At 34.8% G+C, this 23,563-nt stretch overlaps 1 protein-coding gene across 4 annotated transcripts in view; it reads left to right on the top strand.

Moving 5' to 3' along the window:
* Positions 1–23,563, top strand: part of TRRAP (transformation/transcription domain associated protein) — a 90,366-nt gene that overhangs the window by 14,533 nt on the left and 52,270 nt on the right. For 2 of the 4 annotated variants that reach the window (XM_032197384.1, XM_032197381.1), the window contains exons 18-39: positions 630–824; positions 1,372–1,563; positions 3,338–3,503; positions 4,795–5,051; positions 5,923–6,123; positions 6,723–6,874; positions 8,057–8,256; positions 8,979–9,196; positions 9,337–9,534; positions 10,058–10,318; positions 11,262–11,423; positions 12,687–12,783; positions 13,217–13,338; positions 14,586–14,756; positions 15,959–16,027; positions 19,893–20,012; positions 20,368–20,487; positions 20,832–20,996; positions 21,328–21,509; positions 21,797–21,995; positions 22,403–22,531; positions 23,058–23,324. In XM_032197384.1, coding sequence (XP_032053275.1) covers positions 630–824; positions 1,372–1,563; positions 3,338–3,503; positions 4,795–5,051; positions 5,923–6,123; positions 6,723–6,874; positions 8,057–8,256; positions 8,979–9,196; positions 9,337–9,534; positions 10,058–10,318; positions 11,262–11,423; positions 12,687–12,783; positions 13,217–13,338; positions 14,586–14,756; positions 15,959–16,027; positions 19,893–20,012; positions 20,368–20,487; positions 20,832–20,996; positions 21,328–21,509; positions 21,797–21,995; positions 22,403–22,531; positions 23,058–23,324 — 3,843 coding nt within the window. Of the gene's footprint in view, positions 1–629; positions 825–1,371; positions 1,564–3,337; positions 3,504–4,794; positions 5,052–5,922; positions 6,124–6,722; positions 6,902–8,056; positions 8,257–8,978; positions 9,197–9,336; positions 9,535–10,057; positions 10,319–11,261; positions 11,424–12,686; positions 12,784–13,216; positions 13,339–14,585; positions 14,757–15,958; positions 16,028–19,892; positions 20,013–20,367; positions 20,488–20,831; positions 20,997–21,327; positions 21,510–21,796; positions 21,996–22,402; positions 22,532–23,057; positions 23,325–23,563 lie in introns of all 4 variants that reach the window. The other 2 variants (XM_032197383.1, XM_032197380.1) reach the window with 1 other exon arrangement.

The raw sequence follows: 23,563 nt of genomic DNA, 5'->3' as shown, positions 1-23,563 counted from the left end.
CTTTCATTTTATACAATTTCTCTGTTATACTTTTAACAAGGATTTCATTGTCAGCTAAAATACAAATTTTGTGTGTAGTATATTTCATGAAGCCTTTAATTTCAGGACTACATTTAGTGGGAAATCTTACAAGTTTCAAAGTACTTATCACTTGCAAGATTTTTTTTTTTTTTTAGTAGTTATCATTGGCCTACCAACATAAAGGCAAACAGACTGTAAAAGTCTTGATCTTTTATGTGGTGGATTAAATCTATTGGTGTTCAAATGAATTTTTTTAGTTTAGTTGTCAATTAAAATATTCACTTTGCGTATGTCTATCTTTTGACATTATACAAAGCACTGCTGAAATGTAAATGTAAATTACTTCGAATTAAGTAATTTTATAAATACACTGATATCTCCTGCTGTTGTCTTTTTCCACTCCTGACTCCATGATTTTAAGGTCTGTGCTGAACACACTCCATTTTATTATTCTTATGGTCAATGCTGGCTTTTGTGATTTTAATTGTATAAGGTGTGCATGTGAGTCTTGCATAATGTCAGTTTTAATTGCAAGATACTTCAAAAATAGTGGGGAAAACGTTGCTCCAATTCTGTAACCAATACACGTATTTTCTAAATTGCCATAGGTTCAAATAGCAGGAAATGGACAGACATATGTTCGAGTAGCCAACTGTCAGACAGTCAGAATGAAAGAGGAAAAGGAAGTTCTGGAGCATTTTGCTGGTGTCTTCACAATGATGAACCCTTTAACTTTTAAAGAAATCTTTCAAACTACTGTTCCGTATATGGTGGAGAGAATCTCAAAAAACTATGCTCTTCAGGTATTTTGTTTGTTTGTTTTCCCACCCATTGGTAATAAACAGCCTGTAGAAAATAGCTTGTTCCTTAAAGTACGTAAGGCTGAAGATGAATTATTAAATAATAATGCTGAAATTAGCATGCTGGATTTGATTTGAAACAGTGTATACAAATGCTTTGTAAAGATGGATTTTCAAAAATTTCTAAAGTGATGCAATACAAATATGAGCGCTTCAGATAAGCAGGGGGGATATGAGTGGACTTTTATTCATGAAAGGTATTGAACATCTTGAAATTCCTGTTTTGTTTGAAAGGTTGTTTTGTTAATGTTCTGTTCTGCTATTTTACAGAACACAGTTCCAATTGTATACATCTAAAATATAAACTTTAACTTGGATATTTAAATTATGTACAGTTATTTTCCATTGAGAATAACCTGAATTGCTTGCACAGTAGTGAAGATAGGGGAAAAAGTTGGTCTTTTTTTTTTGTTTTAAATTGGTAGTGTTTTAGTTTCCTGTGTTCTTACAATTACGGCGACACTAATTCCTTTGTGGTTCCATTTTATAGATTGTTGCCAATTCCTTCTTGGCAAACCCTACTACCTCTGCACTCTTTGCAACGATTTTGGTAGAGTATCTTCTGGATCGACTGCCAGAAATGGGCTCTAATGTGGAACTCTCCAATCTGTATCTCAAGCTGTTCAAGTTAGTCTTTGGCTCAGTTTCACTGTTTGCAGCTGAAAATGAACAAATGCTTAAGGTAAAGGTCATTTGGAGTAAAAAAAAAAAAAAAAAAATAATAATCTTTTTTGACTCTTAATGCATTTTCAGGTGTTTGAAGAAACTTTGTTTTGTTCTCTCTTTCATGTGATAGTCTTTCCATGTTTGAACCACTGTTAGCACTACTGTTCAAACACCAAGTAACATCATTGCCTTACTTATAAGAGTTTATGTGAACGTTTGAAACTAAAGTGATGTGCTAATTCTGAGTCTAAATGACCGAATCATGCTTGTGGTCACAAATCTTTGTAACTTAACAGTCAGGATAGGTGTTTTTTTTTCTGTTGTTGTTGTTGTTCTTCCATAGTAACTTAAGGCTTTTGATTAGATTGGCATCACTTCTTTCTTTGTGTTGGTTAATCTTGTTGATTAGATTGGCATCTCTTTTGTGTGTGTTGGTTAATCTTGTTAGTTTTATGTTATGTTCAGTGATGACATGTACCTCGAGTTAAAAATATATTTTTGTCATGTTTTGAAAGTTTGCATTGAGGAATTCTATTTTTCTATTAATGTGTTTGTTTACTCAAAAATCTATTTTGTATGTTGAAAATGGATCATCTCTTTCGCTGAGCTTAGAAACACTATTCTGAGCTTGAAGCAAGAGAGTGCTTTTTTGTACAAGTGACAGCTGCTTATATACAGAAAAACTTCACAGTAGTATTAGAACACTGCTCCTTCTCACAACGTGACCCTCCATTTCTTTTCTCCCTACCTTTAAATAAACACAATGTCTGATACTGATAACTATATAATATTTTCTTTTCTTAATGATTTGCCATAGCAGTATTAGTTCAGTAGTTGTTTTCTGTGTAGAACACAGTAGATACAATGATTTTCCCTGTTTCTTCGAATGATGAAAGTAATGTGAAGCAATAATCATAACTAATATGATGCAATATTCTTATAATCTTGGTTAAATTCTTCTCTTTTGTCATCAAAATCGAGGTCATTTGGATTTTATAAGATGGAGATCCAATTTAAATAATGTGATTTACTACCTTCACAGTTTCATGCTTGTTACGTTTTTGTTTCATCAGGATTGATGATATGGGCCTTGGCTAGACAATTTAATTGAATGATGAAGGCTGTTTGCAGCATTTGCATAGCAATGTAGAATACTTCTAGATCTTAATAAAATCCAGAATTGTGTCACTGTTTCTACCTGATATGGGAGAATCCTTGTGTTTAGCAACAGATTTTAATGATTCCTGCCTGCAAACTGTTAATGTCCACTGCTCTAAAAGGCCACTGAGTCTTAATTTTTGGTTCTGTAACTGTTTTTTCCTTGTAAAGTTGGTCTTTAAAGTAAACTTAACATTCACAACATTTAAGAATTAATGATGAAGTTAGATCTGGAGTAAACTAATATTGTGAAATGTCTTCTGTTGTTGTTCTGACATTTATGCTACAATCCTTATGTTCTCTGGAGCAAATCTGTTTCATTACATCAGATTTGTAGAAGGTTTTCTGTTCTAATACAATTAGTGCTTAGAGTAGCAAATAGACTTGATTGTTCGGCTAATGTGAAAGCAGCATTTAATTAACTAAAGAATACTATTGTTTCTTGGTGCTGTTCAAATAACAGATTTACTTTTCAACAATTCCTTGAGTGGTTATAAAGTTAGGGTGTTACCACCTTACTTGAAATAACTAAAGGTTTTTGATCTGAAAATCTTGTCTCATGCTAAACTCTTACACTGCAATGATGATAAAATTGATGATTTATTAATCTTAAAGCTTTATTTTTTTTATAGCCACATTTACACAAGATTGTGAACAGCTCTATGGAACTTGCACAGACTGCCAAAGAGCCCTATAACTATTTCCTGCTGCTCAGAGCACTGTTCAGATCTATTGGAGGAGGCAGTCATGATCTGTTATATCAAGAATTCTTGCCGCTGTTACCAAACTTACTGCAAGGTAGAGCAATACCTTTATTTCCCTGCCCAGTTTCTGATCTTTTTATGTGAATACTAGTAATAAAGTTATATTATGTAATTAAAAAACAAACATCAAAACCACAAAGCCCTAACTCCGATAAGTAGCTGCTGACTTTGAGCTTAGCACTTGATTAAATATCTTGGATTTACTCTCAGCTGCTTTAGGCTCCATAGTTCTGGCTGCTTCACAACTTCTGCTGCTTGTTTTCTGCTTTCTCTTTTGGGACTGCTGGGTGTTTGTTTATTTCATGTTTTGCAATGGGTAATTTTATTAGCATGAAGAGTGAGGTGTAAGGATAGTAGCAGAAGTGAGGTTGCCGGGCCATCACCAGTATTAAGGGAAGAATGTTACAGAGAAGCTCTGGCTCTCCTGGAGTTGAGGATGTGTGTACACCTGCCGGTGCATGATAAATATAAATGCGAGTAGTGTCAGTTTCCAAAAAGAAATGGAAATAAGAATCAGTTTGATTAAATTAGCATATATGCTTACAAGGGCTATCATCCAGAGATATTGGAGGTGACCAAGGAAGCATGCAGAACTACTTAAACCTAAGGGTAACCTAAATGAGAGCAATTTCAGGAGAGTGAAATCCTTGGGTTTACTTTGCATATGTCTATCTTCTGTCGTCTGAAGTTACACAAAGCACTTTTGAAATGTAAATGCACATGATTTAGAATCAAGAAACTTGCAGGGGCAATTTTTATTGTAGCTAGCAAATATGTATGTTATGTATAACTCATTGTGTAAAATGCGTGTCAGTGTAAAGCTGCTAGCTGTGTTTGTGGAATATATGAAATCTTCCTACTCTGTGTAGTAAGTTGGGGAATATGTTTAGTGTGTATGGGACAGTGAATGACCCATACACCTTTCATCTTCATTTTCAAGAATCCAGATATTTTTTTTAAACAATTTTCTCCAAGTAAATTTTTTAAATTGATACAAAATTGAGGTTTGGGTCAACAATCTTTTTTTATTTTCGTGTACTGTATTCAAAAGCTACTGTATTTTAACATGTATTTAATACTAAATTTCAGTGTATGCATAGATATTCTTTCTGTATATGCATGTACCTACAAAAACATTCAATGCATAAAATCCGTAGATGGAAGTTGTAATTATGAATATATTTTCTAAATACATTCTTTAGAGATATGAACTTTACATAATTTTAAATGCCAGGTTATTCTAAGTATAGGAAATAGAAATTTTTGAGCAATGAACTATGGACTGTTATTTTCTATTGAATGCGTAATTTATCAATGATTTTCAGGACTTAATATGTTGCAAAGTGGTCTTCATAAACAACACATGAAGGACTTGTTTGTAGAGCTCTGCCTCACGGTGCCAGTTCGTCTGAGCTCATTGCTCCCTTACCTGCCAATGTTGATGGATCCCTTGGTGTCAGCTCTCAACGGATCTCAAACCCTGGTTAGCCAGGGCTTAAGAACTCTTGAATTGTGCGTGGACAACTTGCAGCCAGACTTTCTGTATGATCATATTCAACCAGTTCGAGCTGAGCTTATGCAGGTAAACGTGTTGTATCCTGTTAAACCACAAGAGGTCGTTGATTCACTAAATATTAGAATTTTATGTGAAATTTTGCTTATAAAAACTTGAAAAAACTGTTGTGAGAACCATGCCTGTCTGATTTGAGTGCAAAACACCATTTGGTGTTATGCTGCTAAACTCAAAATTCTGAAAAATTTAAAAGCGAATTAATGTTTTCTTCTATACCCCCTGTTGAGAGGTTAAAATTAAGAATTGGGACTCAGTAGGAAGAACATTGCTATGTTCAAGATGAATTAGTACAGAAAATGTTTAAAAATTGATAACTTATTGAAAACGACAATCAAAACTAATTGCTTTCAGCATATTGTGATTGACAACTAACTACAATCTTACATATCCAGTGAAGATGGCGTGGCTAAAATTTGGAACAATGTTTCAAATGTGGCTATTTCCTCTAACAGTGCTAGCATATAGTCTACATTGCCTTTTTTTTCTTTTTGGATGTTGAAACTAGCTCTTTGAGGTTATTTAACTTGGCCCATGGTGGTGTTTTTTTAGTGTTCTGTTTTTAATTAAATTAATGACGTTGTCCATCTAATATTAACCATAAATACAAAATTACATTGCAGTATTGCAAAGATTTTGTATCTGATTATATTAGCCTAATCCAGAATTATGTTTAGGACTATCTGTTTACAGTTTAACTGTTGTGAACTTACTGTTTTTATTCCATATAGATTTTTTTTTTTCCTGGAGGTTATGTTGTGTAGATAGTACCTAGATAAAAGAATAAACGTTTTGCTTGGTTCTTACTTCTTGTTTTTATACATCATAAGTTGAAAAATTCTGAAGTGAGGCTGTTCTGACCATGTCATGTTTAAAAATACAGGCCTTGTGGCGTACACTGCGCAATCCTGCAGACAGCATTTCTCACGTGGCTTATCGCGTACTTGGTAAATTTGGTGGAAGTAACAGGAAAATGTTAAAGGAATCACAGAAACTACAATATGTGGTCACAGAAATTCAAGGACCCAGCATTACAATAGAATTTTCAGACTGTAAAGCATCTATTCAGCTCCCTATGGAAAAAGTAAGGACTTTTTTGAGAATTAAGGACATATTCTATGCTAAGAAGTTACCTTGTTCAGTTTTCCTTCATTACAGACTTTTTGAAAGTTTGTTTGCTTATAAAGAAAAAAAAAACAACTTGATGAAATGTGTGCTATGTTTGCCTTCAATTCCAGATTTGAATTAATAAATATTCAACATTATAGAAATTGCATACTTAAAAGTAGTTTTTAGGACCTCACACACACATGGATATGTTCTGATATCCCTTGAGTTAGACAGAGATTTCTAATTCATTTATTCTGTAATGAAGAAACAGAATATAAACCCACTTCCTTGTATTTGTTTTTTTGTTTTGTTAATTTATTTTTATTTTTGTTTTGTTTTTTTGAGTTGTCAGACTTTGCAGGTAAAAATGCAAAAAGTTGTTTCAGGAGTTGCTAATCATCATTCCACTGATGACAGGCATTCTTTGTATTTCTTAATTTGGGCAGTCTAAATTGTAAGTGTTTTTTAAGTGACTATGTATTAAAAATACTGTTCCCTTGATTAATCGCTTTATAATAAATATTAAGAAATAGTGTTTTATTACTATCTTTTTTTCTTCTTTCTTGATTGTAGGCAATTGAAACTGCTCTGGACTGCTTGAAGAGTGCTAACACAGAGCCGTATTATCGGAGGCAAGCCTGGGAAGTAATCAAGTGTTTCTTAGTAGCTATGATGAGCTTGGATGATAATAAGCATGCATTATATCAACTTCTGGCACATCCCAAGTATGACAATTCTTTAAACGTAAATGTGTATGTAAAATTTATAGTGTCTTTAGAGTAACCTAATTTAGAGAGAATGGTTAGTCTAAACAATGTATTCTGCATGATGTTTTTACCTTTTGGTTTATCCTGCTTCCTTTCAAATTTATGCAGGACTTTTCAAATCTTCCTCTTGGTTTTGTCTGCATGTTATTTAATGCAAATCTGTTTTTTATGCAATCTTTTTATGCAATTAAAAAAACCTTAATGCAATCTGTTAATGTTCCAAATTTTAATTTTCTTCCCCTACTCACAGTCCAATGCACAATCTTTAGATACAACAAGACAGTTTCTTATAAATTTAATTGTAGTTTAATATATTTAAGTAATTGGAGCGTTCCGATGTTTAATAGTGTTTCAAAGATAAGATTGTGATGTTTTGTGCGTGCTTCTAACTTTTTACCAAAGTGAAAGAGATATAAAATTTAGTTTCCATTTAGTGACCAGTCTGTAGCATAGTCACATACACACAGCTGATGTTCATGGATGGATAGGTTTTGATGTATGACTTTGTTTGTCTTAGGGCAGTATAGGATTTTTTTTATTTTTTACATCTTTCAAAATTTGAGTCATCAATACTAAAGTTCATTGCTTTTAAACAACTTTCACATCTTTGCCTACAAAGTGTGTGCTGACTTTGAGTTGCAGTATAGTAAGTGTTGCTAAAGATCATAGTTGCTATTATAATTGGGACTTGTTAGACTTGACATAAATATAGTTTTGCAATGAATAGGTTCTGTTGGGGCAGTGATTTGATAAGTAATCTTCCAGTCTTGAAAGATTAAAATCAAATGTCATTTTAAAAAAGGGAAAATGTCAAAATATTGAAAATGACATTCTGTAATTGAGTTGCAGTGTGAAGCCTGTATACCTATTATTTGGAATATATGTGGCTTCTTCTGAACCACTGGCTTTAAATGTTCATGAAGAAATTGAGCTATCCATCATGTTTGAGACCAGTGGTTGACAAAATTAATACCAACTGAGTGAACCGGTCTAGCTCTATCAAAGTGACGAGAAAACGGGAGGTGGAAAAGGAGTTTGATATCAAGAGCAAACTGTAAATCAAGTACTTGATGATGTTCATGGTTGAGCTGCCAATACTGCCAAGTTTAGGATTATAATGAACTTAATTTTGTCTTTCAGCTTTACTGAGAAGTCCATACCCAGTGTAATTATTTCGCATCGGTACAAAGCTCAGGATACTCCAGCTCGTAAAACGTTTGAGCAGGCTTTGACAGGGGCATTCATGTCAGCAGTCATCAAAGATCTGAGACCAAGTGCTCTGCCTTTTGTAGCCAGCTTGATCCGCCATTATACAATGGTGGCGGTAGCTCAGCAGTGTGGTAAGTGAAGTGCCCTAAAGATCTTGTTGTCGTGAGAGGGGTGAAGTTTTTTACTTAACGCTACTGACTATTATAACAAGTATGTCATGATATTCTGGGTAGATGTGTTGGGTTTTGTTCTGTGGCTGAATTATTTTTAACTATCTGTAAATAATAGAGCAGTGAAAATTGTTAAGCAAGTTTTCAAAAACGTCACCTAATAATACTCTTAAAATGCTGAAGCAAATAAAATAAATAGGGCTTGGAACAGTGTATATCTCCAGAGCATTTGTGTAACTTAGATGCCGTTATTTTTGCAGGTGGTTTTTAATTGGGTTGTTTTTGCTTGCAATTTTGAGGGACTATTAGAGGAACTAAGTAAATGCAAAGCAATGCAGCATCTTCTACTTATGAAGTAAACTTCTTGTTTGGAATTGGACTTTTGGAACGTGTATTAATATAATCTGAATTTCTTAAGTTTCTTCATTCTAATTAAATCTTCTTAGCAAGCCTCTGCAGTGTGTAATGTAGTGCATAGAAGAAAATATTCAAGTAGATGTAATCTTTTTTTCTTCTAAGAGTGAAGAATACCTTACAATCCATTTATATGCAAATTGACACATTGCTTACTAGTTTTGCCATCCCCTAGTCAGAAAAGTAGTAAAATTTAATTGAACGACTATTCATATTTCAATATCCATTGTCTTATCTTTTTCTTCCTCCTCTCCCTATACAAATTACAGGTCCTTTTCTGCTGCAGTGCTATCAGGTTGGAAGCCAGCCTAGCACAGCTATGTTTCATAGCGAAGAAAATGGGTCGAAAGGCATGGATCCCTTGGTGCTTATTGATGCCATAGCAATCTGCATGGCTTATGAGGAGAAGGAGCTCTGCAAAATAGGAGAGGTGGCTCTAGCAGTGATATTTGATGTTGCAAGCATCATCTTGGGGTCAAAGGAAAGGGTAATACTATGCATAATTTTCTTATTTAGAAAAAATGTATGATTAAATGATCTAGTTTCAGACAGCTGAATTTTGTTTCTAAAATTTCAGAAAATACCAATGAGCTGACAAAACAAACTGAAAGAATTCTTTTTTTCCAGGCTTGTCAACTTCCCTTGTTTTCCTACATTGTGGAACGTTTGTGTGCTTGCTGCTACGAACAAGCTTGGTATGCTAAACTAGGAGGCGTGGTGTCAATTAAATTTCTTATGGAACGGCTTCCACTAATTTGGGTCCTCCAGAACCAGCAGACTTTCCTGAAGGCACTTCTCTTTGTTATGATGGATCTAACTGGAGAGGTGAAGAATGAATGTATTATATCAAGTAATGTGGGGGAAACTAGCTTTTTTTTTTCTTAATTCACACAAATTGAGCTTTTTCTGATTTTGATTTTACTTCAAAATGTATCGTTTCTGTAATAATTGCGTTTGCTCAATTCAGAGTAGAAATGTACAAGTCTCATTTAGATTAGTGAAAGATCTCTAGATTCACTGTAACTTGGACTGCATTTAGTTTGAAGGTGTTCATCTTATTAAAAAACTGTATGTAGTTACAGATACCTAGAGAATTGGCTTCTTGATCTTTTCTCAGTTGTGAATCATATGGTGACGCCACTGCTAAGGTGTTCCAGCTCTTAGATTTCACTCATTGCAACTCACAGCTTTGGGAAGATTGGTGGGAAGATTAGTCGAACATGTGCCTTTTCCAGAGGATTCATGACAGACAAGTGCAGAGTTTGTTGTTGAGTAGTGTGTAGATTTGTTATTTTTGTTCTGTACTTTAAAAAAATATAAAAAATAAAAATAATCCATGATACTTCAGGTTTCCAATGGAGCGGTTGCTATGGCAAAGACCACACTAGAACAGCTTTTGATTAGATGTGCAACTCCTTTAAAAGATGAAGAAAAAACAGAAGAAATCCTAGCAGCACAGGAGAAGTCTTTCCATCATGTGACACATGATCTAGTTCGAGAAGTAACCTCTCCAAACTCTACTGTGAGAAAACAGGCTATGCATTCTTTACAAGTACTTGCGCAGGTCACTGGAAAAAGCGTCACTGTGATTATGGAGCCACACAAAGAGGTAAGCAGAAATACTTAATGGAAGTCCAAGCGTGTCTAAAGTTGTTTACCAGTTTGACTTTTCAAAATGTCTTTCTGAGTGCATTTTCTCACCTTAGCGAATTAAGTTCTTAGTGGCTTGATAGCATATGTTTGTCATTTACTGTGTTTCATTGTTTAAAATACACTGTGGCTGGAGTACTGCTTCATCACTTAGCCAGCATTGATAGTGATTTACTTCCTGAAGTTATGGATTGTGCATCCTACTACCCATCAGATGGCAGGCCAGATAGATACTTTATTTTGAACCTGTGTTTGCTGTTTTATATCTAAGTATGAGGCATATCCAGAAAGACTATGCAGATCAAAGCTGGTTGAAATCACTTTTTGCTAGCTGATAGCATTTTTTCTCTTGAAAAGCTAGTATAAACATACATAAGCCCTAAAGGCCTCCACAGCATATAAAATTATAGATGTCATTATTGCAATTTGGGAACATACAGAGAAGCCCCCCAGCTGATACCTTATATTGTTAAGGTGTTTATGGAGGAGAGTGAAAAGTTGCTGTAATGGGGGAAAAAAACTTACCTGAATGTCTCTCCTTTCTGATGTTTTAGGAGCTTAAAATACTTGTTTCTGGACCTGAATGTTTTAAATGCTTGAGTCTATGAATTTCTTTTTAAAAATGTTTATGAAGTTATGTGAAGTTATAAACTACCATAGATCTGTTCACAGAGGATATGTAATATTTGGAGATTTTTTCCCTGAGTTTTTTCCCTGACTGAATTCAGTTAGATCAGAGAAACATTTTTTTCTTCTTGCTTAGTGATTTCTAAAGAGGTATATCTGGAGCCCCAGCAGCAAATGAATAGAAATGTGGTCATGCCTAATGTTGTATTAGTGGCTAGGTCTATGGGATCATTTGAATATGGTGTTAATTTGGTAATCGAAATTGCATTGTGTAGGTCCTCCAAGACATGGTTCCTCCTAAAAAGCATTTACTTAGGCATCAACCTGCAAATGCCCAGATTGGACTGATGGAGGGGAATACATTTTGCACAACCCTGCAACCTCGGTTGTTTACAATGGATTTAAATGTTGTGGAACACAAGGTTTTCTACACAGAGGTACTTCCTTTTTATGTTCTCATATTTGAATGTAGCTTCTGAAGTAACGATGGTATCAGAATTCTTATTGCTGCAAATACATTTTTCTCTATGTATTTTAAACTTCCCCTGGAAATGAAGAATTTGCCTTTTGAAATGTGGACCAATGAAGTTGTCTGCCTTTATGACTAAGCTCTGAGCTAAGTAGAATGACTGGCTAAGTAGAATGACTAGCTCTGAGCTAAGTAGAATGTTCTAACATGTTAAATCTTCATGTTACATTCCTAGTCCTAATAGGCCTGATTTTAATATTTAAATCTTATTTTATGCACAGCATATATATGATACCAATGGTTGTACCACCAAAACATATACATTTTCCGTTAAGGTTTTTGAGTCCCTAACTGCTTGGATAACATCAGATATAAAAGCAAAACCCTAGTATGTGGATTTAATGTGGAGTAACTGTCTAGTCCCTTGGTTTCCTAGCAGTATTGCCCAAATGTAAGTTAAGGGCTTTGATACCAACAGCAATTGCAGTTAGCAAGGCAAGTATGGGATATAGTTGTCCATGCAGAGGACCTTCGTTTTTTTTCCTTAAGACAAAGTGTCAAAAAATGTCTATAAAGGTGAGAGCGATGTATTGATTTTGTGAAGATCTCAACTGTAATAATGTTCTTGGATATAGACATAGCTTGGGCATTGTTAACTTGCATTGTTTTCTTTACAACTTGTTCACTGCTTTCTAACAGAAACATACACGTGTTTTGAAAATACTGTTCTGCAAAGAGGGTTCTACAGAAAAGAACTGTCCCTCAGGGCAGTGACCCATGACCATATGAATTACTGAAGACATTTTCAGCATATTTCTTTCCTCTTAATCTCCATCTGTTCTCTTACCCCTGTACTCAGTATTTTCAGTATTTCGCTGCCATTCAGGAGGCAAACTTTTCTGTAGACGTTCTTTTACACCCTGTACCATATGTGCAACATGTTTGCAAATAGACCTGCTAGGTTTTGGCAAATTGTAAAAACACTAAGTTTTGCCTGACTTTTCTTTAGTGGCAGTATTAGTGTGTTCTCTTGTCTCTGGCTAACTGTCAGTTTTCATGGAAACTTACACTCTAATTTCAAGTAGAATTTTTGCCTGTTGGTGAAGTTTGGGGATTGTAATTTGAGTAAACCTGTGTCTTTAAGGAAACAAGGCTCAAAGGATGACTGATAATACTGTTTCAACCATCATTCATAATGCTGTGCTAAAATGATTGTTTATTTTTTCCCTAGCTCTTGAATTTGTGTGAGGCTGAAGATAATGCCTTAATGAAGCTACCTTGTTACAAAAGTCTTCCATCACTTGTACCTCTTCGCATTGCTGCATTAAGTAAGTGAAAGTTCATAAACAAAATTAGATGTAGATAAGTGTCCTTGTGAGCAAAGGGCAATCTTCTTCCCAAGATCAGCAGAAAACTTGAGAGCTTGAAGACTGATGACTGCTCTCTAGAGGTCACAGTTTAATGGAGAATAATGGGAAGTATTGCTGCTTCCTTAATGAGTAAGATTTAGTTTCTGAAATTAACCCAAAATATTTTTAGACTAATTATGTTATATATGAAAACTAAAACTCTGTTAATAGACTTTCCAGTCTTTTCTTGTTTTATGATGCCTGTTGTTTTTGGCAAAGCATTCTGGGCTTTAGCGGTATGTAATTTAAGATGAAGTAAAATAAGCTTGAAAAGAATAAATGTAGAATTATTTTTTTTTCCTTTCTTTCTGAAATTGAGTTAGCAAAGAGAAATTTACTTTGATATTTGCAGATGCTCTAGCTGCCTGCAATTACTTACCTCAGTCAAGAGAGAAAATTATTGCTGCACTTTTCAAGGCACTTAATTCAACAAATAATGAACTGCAGGAGGCAGGAGAAGCATGCATGAGAAAGGTTAGTGCATTAAAACAATGTTGCTTTCAACTTTCATGGTCTCTCTGCTTTATGTGTCGATTACAGATCTTCTTGGGAAAGTTGGGAAGATGCATCAGCCTTTCTTAGCATTTTCACAAATGCGCGTGTCTGGCTTTATTGTAAAAGCTTTTCTTGTGTTTCCTCTTTGTTCCCAAAAGAATTGGTAGAGACATGGTTGGTTTTGGAAATGGAAGCAATATGGTAGAGTTAAGCTCTGCATCACAGTATTGCAGTTACCTTAAGGGACGGCATCGTCTGTGTGCTATTACTAATTTAGAATTAGTAATGGTGCTATGCTGCATCTGTTCTGTGGATGCTAGGCTATAATGTGAGAAAAGCTGGAAAGATGGGGAAAAGGATGTCCTCTTATTATGACATGCAGCCTGGTAGATAGACCTAATTCTACTTCAGCAAGATTTTATAAGATTTAATACCTTTCCTTCATGTGTAGAAAATGATGATAAAAATGCTTACAACCTCTTCATAATGAGGTGTAAACTGGATGGTATGTTACAGGGAATGTCAGTATAGTAATGCTGGTGGTTTACATTTTCTTAGGCTATTGACTAATTAGAGATCAGATTTCATCTTTTCATGTTACTTTGGTCATGAAAGGAAAAGCACTGACCAGTTAGGACTTGCTGACAGTACAGTTCAGTTGAGAGGTAAGAGGTGTAGCAACTAAGGGTTGTTCTGACCTGTGCGTTTGGTATGAGATTTTTCTAATAATTTCTACCACCTTTTCCTGTGATAAATCAATGCCCACAGGATGTTTAATTATAAAAGGAAATATTCTGTCCGGCTGCTTGCAGCCAGGTTTTCTCTCACCTTTTATGTTTCTCACTTATGCGTGTGGATTTTAACAGACATTTGCTCCATTGCTTTCAGCCAGATTCACAGCCATTTGTTAATAAAGTAGTGCCTAGGGAGTTTGTCTATAACTGTAAATTTCAGTTATAACTACGGCAATTTTTCAATCCTTGTCTGTAATTAAGGCCTCCTGTTTGATTGTTTCATGGAATATCCCACAGTACATCAAGAATACTAAAGTGTTTTCCATCTTTTCATTGCATATATTTCTAGTAATAAATATCTTTCAAACTGTTGCATTCTGAAAGTACAAAATTAAAGAAAAAAATGAAATCAGCAGAAATTATTTCAAGTAAGTTGCTTGCACAGAAGTCACTAAGCTCTGTGCTGTATTTTGAACCTATACTCTCTTGCAGTTCTTGGAAGGAGCTACAATAGAAGTTGATCAAATTCATACACACATGAGGCCGTTGCTTATGATGCTGGGGGACTATCGAAGCCTGACACTAAATGTTGTGAATCGTCTGACATCTGTCACTAGACTTTTTCCAAACTCTTTTAACGATAAATTCTGTGATCAAATGATGGTAAGCCCACTCAAGTATTGCGGTGTTTTGTTTTTTCTGATCCTTCGGAGGAAATTGTCTTTTAACATGTACTAGTATTTTTTAAGCCAAAGAACAATTCAGTAGTGACTTGATGTATAAATTTCAAGTAAAATGTTTTTGTTTTACAATTAATAGGAAAAATGAGTATCTTCAAACATTTACTTGGTTAAAGTTTGTCTTAATTTCTAAAGAACTGCTAAACCAAAAATTTAAGAGGTGTTCTCGTCTTGTGAAGTTATACCTCATTATATTAAGGTCTGCTTGGTCATACTTCTTTCTAAGTAAGGTGCCAGCAGCATAATATAGTAAGTAATCCCTTGAACATGCATTTTACTTCCTATCAGGCTAAGTCCATTTTAGTGGAAGGTATTTCCTTTCTTACTTCATTTACAATTTTTAAAGTGTGTGTATGGAAAGTCTCTATTCTTTTGCCATGGCTATTTAAATATTTATATGTACATGTATGTAGCAAATAATTGAACAGGTGTAAGCCTATCATCATTGCCTATCTGACTTCAAATTTTTGTGCTTTTTATTGTATGTACTCTTACAAGCCTTGCTTTCTTGAATGTGGAGAGAATTTGAGGCAACCTTTAGAAGTCAACACACTTGACTTTCAGTTTCAGATTCTAGTTTCAGTTGCTAGTGGTAAAACTACATTGAGAGCTGAAAGGTTTTTTTAATCATTAAATGTCATATTTGCTTGTTCTATATAAAAATTGAATTGGTACAAATTTCAGCATTTGCTGTTCCTGTAGAGTGCTTTAGATTTAAATTAAAAAAGAAAGTTTCTAGGTATATTCTAATAAAAATCTTTAGCAGTCCCCTATTGCACTCTCCTAGCAGGAGAGTGCCATGGTTTTGATGTGAGAAAGATGCCTATACATTTCACACCCAAACTCAGTCTTCTAATTGCATATAGATTAATAACAGCTTTTTTTAGGTGATATTCCTACCTTTTCAGTTTGGAAGGAGTTGAAAGTATTTGAAGTTGTAAACTGTATGGTTTCAAATAGTAAATTAACTTTTCAATCTGAGGGAACAAAAGTAACTAATCATTTTTCCCTTTGTTTCCCTCAAACAATCATTTCTGCCTCTTTCTTTTCTTGAAGTATATGCTGTCACTTGCTAAAATGGAATGGTATAATTAGAAGAATAATATTAATTATCTTTTTTGATAGCAACACCTGCGTAAATGGATGGAAGTTGTAGTTATCACACACAAAGGTGGACAGAGGAGTGATGGAAATGTAAGTTAATGAATGCTTTTATGTGGGAAGACAAAGAAGAAATAAACAATGCTAATGTTCAGGAATTGCAGAACTCACTCACTTGTAAATGCTGCCATAACTGATTGGAAACTGATATTTTGTTACAACCTAATGAACTTACATATATGGCATGTTACAATGTTATTAATTGTATGTTACAAATTTTAGTAAGTAGAGTTTTCTACCTGCTGAGAACAGTTAACTGTGGAACCTATTCTGTACTGCTTGGTGTGGGAACTGCTCACTGACTTCTTTTTTCAGTTCTTTCTGCTTAGAATTTTTATCACTGGAGTAGATGATGAGCTCAGCAGCATTATCCCTTTCTTTTCGCTAATGTTTGATGTTCATAACAGTCTTTTGAAAATTTTGTGAAATAATAATATCCCGGTTAATTTTACTTATAATTTGTGAAAAACAAGTTCAGTGTTTACCAGCTGAGATCACATCAAAATCTCTCATCCACCCAAGTCAATGGTCTCAATGTTGAACTGTGAGATGACAGATTTTCCTGTAAATGGGAGATTGCATTAAGCCATTGTCAACTTAATGACAGTACAGTGTGTTCTTCAGCAATACTGCACTTAAAGGAATTCCTGCTTCAGAGTGTTTTCATGTAGGTTACCAGAAGTCCTTTAATTATATCAAGACTTTATTAATAATTTAATATATATGTAGAGCTGTATTATTGCAACTACTGAAACATTGGGGGGAGTTGTATTAATTTCTTTGTTTCTCAAATTAGAATGAAAATAGATTGGCTTTTTTTTTTTTTTCCCTCAAAACATGGAATTGCCTTAGTGTTTTTTCATTACTCTTTCCTGTGATTGCAAAGAGAGCTTTTAAATCTGAATTCAGTCTTTATATTTGACCTAGAGGTCCTCTAATGGAGTAGAATTTGTTTCTTAAATTTAGAAACTGCACATTTTCCAGTTAATCACTAATGTTTTACTTGGGTCAGAGTAGTTGTAAGGCCTTCATATTCTTCTTTTAGGATTGATTTTTACACAAACATGGTGATTACAGGTGTCTTGCAGATCTTCATGTAGCAATAGTCTTTCTAACCACAATGCGGCACCTGTAAAACAGTTTTTACTTGTCACTAAATAACATTTAATGGTGAATTCTTTTGCATTTAATATTTTCTGTTCATGTTTTCTGTGTAGTTGTGTGTTTAGTCTTCTAAACGTGATTTTTTAATTTTTTATTAAGTGTTGGCTTAAAACGTGTTGAGGGGGAAGTGCATGTCAGAAACTTGAGGAACACAAACCCTCAAGTCTTGAAGGAGAAGTCCATGAAAATGCTTTCAGATAGAATTGTATGGCTGCAAAGCTAATTGAAATGCTACTTTTTTTTCCCCAGTTGTTGCTCTAAAGATTCTTTAAGAGTAGAAACTGTAGGAAACTGAAGGCAGTCACAGACAGCGTGATCTTCATACCAGTGATCTGGCAGTCTGTGTTCAAATCTCCGTATGTATGAGTACTGCTGCTGTAATCGTATCTTATAAACGTGGAAAAACTTGGATGGTAAAACCAGTGGGTAGACTTAGTTGCGGCTGGCCTTTCACTTGCCATATTGAGGCTGCACTGAGATTCCAAAATCTGCGATACTCACATAAAAGTAGTGGTGGGGAGAGCTCTTGAAGTAGGTTGTATTGTTTGGTTTGAGTGATTAGAGTAGGAGATGATCACCATTCTCTGCTGTGTGTACCAGGAAACCCTTTTATTTGGCAGCTGAAATGGCACAGAGCACTATTACAATAATTTCTTTGACCTGAAGAATTTTCATCTCTCTTCCAGCAGCACGTAATGAAGGTGCCATTGGGTGGCGATGCTGGCGTTGTTATGCACTTCTTCAGCATGCTGCACGTAGTGGCTAGTCAGCAAGGCCTCTTAATGGAATGGTCTACATCCAAAATGTCTAAGAAATGAGTCTGCATATGCAAATGGCATTTCTAGATAATGTAAAAGCTTTAGCCATCTCAGTTAGAATGGCATAATAATTAACAACTGTTGTAAAGATTCACAGTTGTTGCCAGAACAACTAAGTTCTTCATTCACTTAAATGATGTTGTGACAGTCCTTCTGTGTTGCTGAATTGTGCCTTGCCTGTTTACATAAGTGAACAAATTAGGACATAACAGCTTAAGTAGAGATGAGATCTAATTTATTGGCCTGATGGTTGAGATCTTTCATTTAAATTCCTTCTTCTATTCTTCTCCACCTCCTCAAGGAGAAACCTAGTTTTTAGGTCATGTTCAGTAATGTAAGAAATTAATTTTGAGTAGGTAGTTGCTTCAGACTCTCCTTCTCATGAACAGGGGCACCACGGTGGAAATTCTGCGTTACAGCTTATTAGTAAGAGTGTAGCTTGGTAGTTCAAATATCGACAGTTGTTTCATGATCAATGTTGGACAAATTTGTCTTTGAAGATGCTAGAAGATTGATTTCCCCTAACTTAATCATCTCTAATATCTTTTTATCTGTTAGACATACTTGGGAAGCTATGTATAAACAATATACAAGTAGAAAAAAGGATGCTTTTCATCCTAATTCTTAGGAGAGCTCTTAGGAGAGCAATTCAGAGTGTCTGAGAGGTTCATTGTCTCCATGCTTTCAGTTTGAGATGAGAAAATAACCCTACTGAGGTCAGTCTCTGACTGCAGCCTGAAGAATAGCATATGCTGGTTTGTTCGTTTATTTGATATTTTTGTGGGCTTTTTCTTTTCATGCTGTGACTTCTGTTTTGGTTCAGCCTGCCGCGGAAGGGGTAGAGGTGAGAAACTCAGTGGAGGCACCAGGAAGTTCTTTGTTGTTGTGTTTTGTTTTTCATGTTTTATTTTTGATTTACTTTTATTCTTAACTGTGATGTTATTTTTGTTGTTGTATTCTGGGCAGAGTGCATTGTGCCTTTGAGTGCAGTGCTGTAAATTGTCTTAGTTTGTCTGTGGCAGAGTCATTTTGATACAGTTGCTGTTCAGGATGTGAAACGTGTTTTTACTAGGAAGAGCAGGATTTTCAGTTTCTATGAAGGCGTAAGTCTTCTGTATGTGTTTATGCCTCAATCTATGGGAGTAGTCTTGGGGGTTCTGTGTAGGCAGAACATGTTAAAGTGGGGGGGCCTAATACTTTGTAAATTTGGTTGAGGAAATGCAATGTATGTGGTACCTATTTTGTTACATACTGCTTACTAGAAATGAGTTTTAGAGGGATAAGGTTGGATTTTTTTTTTTCCTGCCTTTTCTTACTGAAGAAGATGCACCGCCTCATTAACTGAAATGTAGTTCACTTTAAATTGCACAATGAAACAAAAGTCTAATAGTATTTTGGACTTAAGAGAATTTATTATCTAGGGGGAGAATATGTAGTGGGAGAAGAGAGCTGACTCTGCTCCAGAGTGGCCAGCTGTTTGCAAGATGTACTGAGCAGTGCTGGGAGAAAGCTGTCTGTCTTGTTCTTCATTTCTAGTCTGGGGTTGCGGGTTGTACGTGAGAAATTGTTTAGAAAGGAAGACTTGGCTTTTTGATGCATGAACTACTTGGTGTAGTGCAGCAGTGAGTGCTCTGCAACTCCCTCATCACCGTTATCATTACACAGAGTTTAGTTCTTGTCTGTAAAATATCACTTTTCTGACAAAGAAAATAAAATGAAAGCATGATATTGCAAGTGGAATGGCAAAGTTCCTTAAGAGAAATTTATTCCATACATTGTGGTAAGTAGATATTGTATATATGTTAACCCTTGCTGGCTCTGCTGATGTAGAGAGGAAAAAATAGTAGAGTGTATGATACTGTAGTAATCTATTTAGCTGGTAATATTAATTTAATTATGTTTCTTTTTACCTGTAGGAAATGAAGATTTGTTCAGCAATTATAAACCTATTTCATCTTATCCCAGCTGCCCCTCAGACATTGGTTAAACCTCTGCTGGAAGTTGTGATGAAAACAGAACGAGCAATGTTGATTGAGGTAAAAGTGGAAGTTAACATTGCTGATATTTTTGCTGTATATTATTTGTAAATATGCCATGAATTTTCCACATATTGGAAAGAGTGTGTGATATAAATATTTGCTTTAAAAAATGCTCTCCAGTCCTCTTAGGAGATGTTAATGTTTGCCTTACTTTCTTAAAATAAAGTTTTGATATTGTCAGTAAATCCTAATCATGAAAGTTCTGAGTGTTTTGTATCTGCATAAATGCCAAAACTAGTGCTGCTTTATTTATTTATTTTTATTTTTAAAAATATCTCTCTGGGTGCTAGTAAATTAGTAGACAAAAATTCTGCACTCTGCAATTTTAATTTAAGCATTTTGAATCTTACAGGCCGGCAGTCCATTCAGGGAACCTCTGATAAAATTTTTGACACGTCATCCATCCCAGACTGTAGAGCTGTTCATGATGGAAGCCACTTTAAATGATCCACAGTGGAGCAGAATGTTTATGGTAAGTGGTAGGGGCAGAGGAGAGGGGGAAAAAAACCTCATCTTCAAATACTTTTGGTTCATCATGTTTGAGATCTTTTACAATTTATTTTTTTTTTGTCTATATGACCTTTATAGTACTTTAGCATGGCCTTATTCTGCCTGTTCTCTGTTTTATATTTTTTGGTCTAGAGCTATTAATTTTATGCCTTATCGCTGAAGTTGTATAGCTTTTTTATATACATGAATAAATAAAATGTAACCTCTATAACTTCAGTGATGAATATAAAAACTACAGGATGATGTATCCTCTTGATATTTTTGCTTTTAAAGGTCATTATTAAAATTATTTCTTCCTTTTTTCAGAGCTTCTTAAAACACAGAGATGCCAAACCTCTACGAGATGTACTGGCAGCTAATCCAAATCGATTTATCACTCTTTTGTTGCCTGTTGGTACCCAAGCAGCTGTTAGACCTGGTTCTCCAAGCACTACCACGTTGCGTCTTGATCTTCAGTTTCAGGCTATCAAGGTATTCATTTATTTTTGTTGGTCTTCATTGGATAGTTAAAATCTCTAAAGCAAAAGGCCTCTTCTGTACAGTCTTTCAACTGAGCTATAGTTTTCTTTAATCAACTGTGATACGAGAGAGAAACATGGCAAGGAAAACTTTCTTTAAAAAAAAAAAAAGCACAAAACAAAACAGTCCTTTAAGAATTGATCTAAACTACTTTTTGTATGACTTTGGATTATTTTAGAACCCTTAATCGACCTGGAAAAAAAAAGTGCTTTTTATACCATTGTTTCCACTAACAGATCTGTTGCATGTTGACTGTGCATTTGTCTTGTTTTGGTTTTGACAGATCATAAGTATTATTGTTAAGAATGATGAATGTTGGTTAGCAAATCAGCATTCCTTGGTGAATCAGCTGAAACGTGTGTGGGTGAGTGAAGCTTTTCAGGAGAGACATCGTAAGGAGAATATGGCTGCAACAAATTGGAAAGAACCTAAGCTGTTAGCATATTGCTTGTTGAATTACTGCAAGTACGTAAGACCATTTATTTTCTATATCTTGTGTATATTTATTTAATAAAATTTGAAAATATTATGAATAAACAGGGATACTAAAATTAGTAGTTAATGAAGAGAAAGTTTAATGTATTTCATAATACTGCTTTTAGCTCTAAAACCAGACCTCCTCAGGTACTACCTGTTCTTGGCTCTCTGCTCATTTAAAACTGGTATTAGTTTCTTCAAGTCACGAAAATAATAGTTTTGGTAGTTTGTTGTTTTTTTTCCTAACGAAGCTTTTTCTTTTTCTGTTTTTACAGAAGGAATTATGGTGACATAGAGCTGCTCTTCCAGTTGCTTCGGGCTTTTACGGGTCGTTTTCTCTGCAACATGACTTTCTTAAAGGAGTACATGGAAGAAGAGATTCCTAAAAACTACAGTATTCCCCAAAAACGCGCTTTGTTCTTCCGGTTTGTGGACTTCAATGACCCAAACTTTGGAGATGAGCTCAAAGCCAAGGTAAGTAAAGCAATTAGATCAAAGTAGTCTGGTATTTAGATTTAATTTTCTTCTTGGGAACTAGGGCAACAAAACTCACTTACTTAAATGTCAACGAGTTTGATAATTGGCAGAGCCATTTGCTTGAAAATATCATACCTGAAGAAGAGTGATAATAAACAGGGACAGCAATTTATCTTGCTTTCAGTGCTGACTATTTTAGTTTATGCTTTCTAAGAATCCTTGCCCTTGAAAGAGAGAAAGGAGGAAAAAAAATGTGTGCATCTGTTTATTAAGGTATTATTTATAGTTTCCATTTGTAACAAAATGTCTCTAACATGCAGGTTTGCATATGAATACTAGGATGGTGACTGCTGCCAGAAGAGTTCAGTATTTGAGTGTAACTGTTTTGTGCTGATGTTCTGTAGGTGCTGCAACACATCCTGAATCCTGCTTTCTTGTACAGCTTTGAAAAGGGAGAAGGTGAACAGCTGTTGGGACCCCCAAACCCAGAAGGAGATAATCCAGAAAGCATCACTAGTGTTTTTATCACAAAGGTAATAGTGTTTACATTAGCATTTGAAAATTGAAATAAGTTGTTTCTCTCATTTGGCTTTTCAATCCCCATTTGACTGTTGTGCTATTTGTAAATATTGCAGTAAGTTAAATCACATCATAACTTTGAACTGTTGCATGGTCTTCCAACTATCAATAGGATTGGACTGCAATTTTTATTTTCTAATGATATCGTTAGAATTTAAATGTCTTTTTTTTTTTTTTTTTTTTTTTTTTTTTTTTTTTTTTTTTTTAGAAATGAGCCTTAAGTGGTTGACCATCAGCATCTTTGTAATTTACTTTGGTTTCATTGAACCCCAGTACAAATCAAACTGACTGTTAAGAAGTTTTCATCTTAGGATGCTGTTTTCTATTTCTTAAACTCCATTCAAGAAGTGTTTAGTTATTTATTAAGTACTTAATTATTTTCTTAAAAAGCAAACATTCAACAAGCAAAAATAGGATTTCTATAATTAATACATTATTTTCTCACACTGCCCTTTCTTTTTTCATTGTTCCTGGAACTAGGTACTTGATCCAGAAAAGCAGGCTGATATGCTGGATTCTCTCAGGATATATCTCTTGCAGTTTGCCACTCTGCTGGTTGAACATGCTCCACATCACATTCATGACAATAACAAAAACCGGAATAGCAAATTACGACGCCTGATGACATTTGCTTGGCCATGCCTCCTGTCCAAAGCGTGTGTGGATCCAGCATGTAAATACAGTGGACATTTGCTTTTGGCACACATCATTGCAAAATTTGCCATACATAAGAAGATAGTTCTGCAGGTATGGATTCAGTGCTAGTATTCATACCTCTAAGGTATGTTGATAAGTTCTGTAGTGTGCTTTCTTTTTTTTTTTTTTTAATGCAGAGTTGGTGTAGGAGGTTGCCAACTACATTTGGCACAGTAGTTTTGGATACTTAGTATACACATAGAAATTAAATTCATCCTCCATAAGCAAGTACAGATGGACCAAGCCAAATATTAATACAAATTTATTTGGAGATTGCGAAGTATAGAAAG

This window comes from Aythya fuligula, chromosome 15, assembly GCF_009819795.1.
Source record: "Aythya fuligula isolate bAytFul2 chromosome 15, bAytFul2.pri, whole genome shotgun sequence".
In the NCBI taxonomy this organism is placed as follows: domain Eukaryota; kingdom Metazoa; phylum Chordata; class Aves; order Anseriformes; family Anatidae; genus Aythya; species Aythya fuligula.
Note: the sequence above shows the minus strand (reverse complement) of the source record. Positions and strands in the feature narration are given on the sequence as shown.